Here is a 1,558-nt window from a genome sequence, read left to right as displayed (position 1 = left end):
AGATAGATAGATAGATAGATAGATAGATAGATAGATAGATAGATAGATAGATAGATAGATAGATAGATTTGTGAAAATGTATCATGTCTAAATAATGTTATTTCTCAAAAAGAAAACATGAACATCTCAATATGACCATCTTTCATCGTGATGTACATTTAACATGCATCAGAAACTTTGTCCCAGATTTGATTCACACTTGATTTTAGGTGTTTACTCTGCCATGTCATTGCCCCCCAGACAGAGCTGAGTGACGGGATTGCCATGATGGTTGGGAACAACGACCGGATGCAAGGCATCATTAGTCAGCTAGAGGAAGCCTGTCGTGCCATAGAGGTCAGTGTCCAACTGCTGCAGCGCCTGGCCGCTCAGTCACGCAGCAAGACTCGCTCAGTGCACACACTAATGCACCTGCACTCACCTGCACAGACGTACCGACAGACTAATGTGTCCTTGTCATCACCACTCTCGCTGCTTTTATCTTTTTATCTGTCTGTGAGATTTAGACAGAGAGGTGGAGAGAGGAAAATTAATGTTATGATGCCTCAGTCGGTCTTACTCTCTCTTTTCCGCGTTTTCTTCTTCATGCACTTAGCAGGGCGCCCCTGTCTCTGGCCCACTGACATTAAGAACGAGCAGTGTAATTGATGGGGGGAGAACAGACAGCTTTCCTATGGTTCACGTGCCACAGTTGGCTTTAGTGGAGAGGAAGCTGGAGTGGCTCCAGTCCCCCATGCATCGCCCTCAGTGGTGTCACTCAGGACGGACATGCAGAATGAGCCTCACTGTCCTCCCTGCACATATGGCACTACCACATGAGCGGAAGACAGGCTAAACACAAAATTTGTCGTTTACAGTATTTACTCACACGTACACAGAAGGCAACAACTATCTCCTCATTTTTGTTGTGTTCGATCTTTGGTTTTACATACAGTACATTTGTCACCCAGAGGACTGTGATGAATGATTAATTATGGATTTCTCACTTATGGAGCGTATAGGAGAATGGTCGGAGGCAGAAGACTCTGGTGTGTGAGAAGTTTGACCACCTGTACTCCATCCTGGAGGAGAAGAAGAGGGAGATGAGTCAGAAGGTGACGGCTGAACAGGAAGAGAAGGTGAACTATATCCGGGGCCTGACCAGGAAGTACGGAGACCACCTGGAGGAGAGTTGTAAGATCGTGGAAAAGGGGATCCAGACCATGGAGGAGCCAGAGATGGCCTTATTCCTGCAGGTCAGAGTCAGAATGGGTGACCAAAATGGGTTTTAATTTTGGCATAAACTCCATATAAAATGGTTACACTTATTGATATTTTATGTATAAGCTGAATGGATATTTAGTCTTTATTTCTCTTATCTCTTTCAGAACACAAAGCCTCTCCTCAAAAAGTTAGTACATGTTTTTATGCATCCATAATTACACCTACAATGGGTAAGGAGAAATACAGTATGTTTGCTATGTAAAGAAGGTGACATATTTTCTAATTTAACACTGTTAAACACTACTACTGGATATGTTTTCTTTTTAGCGCCTGTTTATTCTTTCAGTTTTTTTTA

The 1,558-nt window shown here is 43.1% G+C and overlaps 1 protein-coding gene across 1 annotated transcript; it reads left to right on the top strand.

Moving 5' to 3' along the window:
* Positions 1-220: 220 nt before the first annotated feature.
* LOC111668802 (tripartite motif-containing protein 55-like) lies at positions 221-1,541 on the top strand. The gene is made up of 3 exons (XM_023424941.2): positions 221-336; positions 1,002-1,235; positions 1,368-1,541. The coding sequence occupies exons 1-3, from the start codon at positions 265-267 to the stop codon at positions 1,416-1,418; spliced, it is 357 nt and encodes a 118-aa protein (XP_023280709.2). The 5' UTR covers positions 221-264; the 3' UTR covers positions 1,419-1,541.
* The last annotated feature ends 17 nt before the right edge of the window (positions 1,542-1,558 follow it).

The sequence above is a fragment of the Seriola lalandi genome, unplaced genomic scaffold, assembly GCF_002814215.2.
Source record: "Seriola lalandi dorsalis isolate HSWRI2012SDOR001 ecotype SW California unplaced genomic scaffold, Sedor1 jcf7180002004304, whole genome shotgun sequence".
Classification (NCBI taxonomy): domain Eukaryota; kingdom Metazoa; phylum Chordata; class Actinopteri; order Carangiformes; family Carangidae; genus Seriola; species Seriola lalandi.
Note: the sequence above shows the minus strand (reverse complement) of the source record. Positions and strands in the feature narration are given on the sequence as shown.

Excerpts from the sequence above, each read along its gene's own strand:
- LOC111668802 (XM_023424941.2), top strand. The coding sequence starts at position 265 with ATGATGGTTGGGAACAACGACCGGATGCAAGGCATCATTAGTCAGCTA. Across the intron at positions 337-1,001 it reads AAGCCTGTCGTGCCATAGAG|GAGAATGGTCGGAGGCAGAA; the intron begins GTCAGTGTCCAA and ends TGGAGCGTATAG. Across the intron at positions 1,236-1,367 it reads AGATGGCCTTATTCCTGCAG|AACACAAAGCCTCTCCTCAA; the intron begins GTCAGAGTCAGA and ends TATCTCTTTCAG.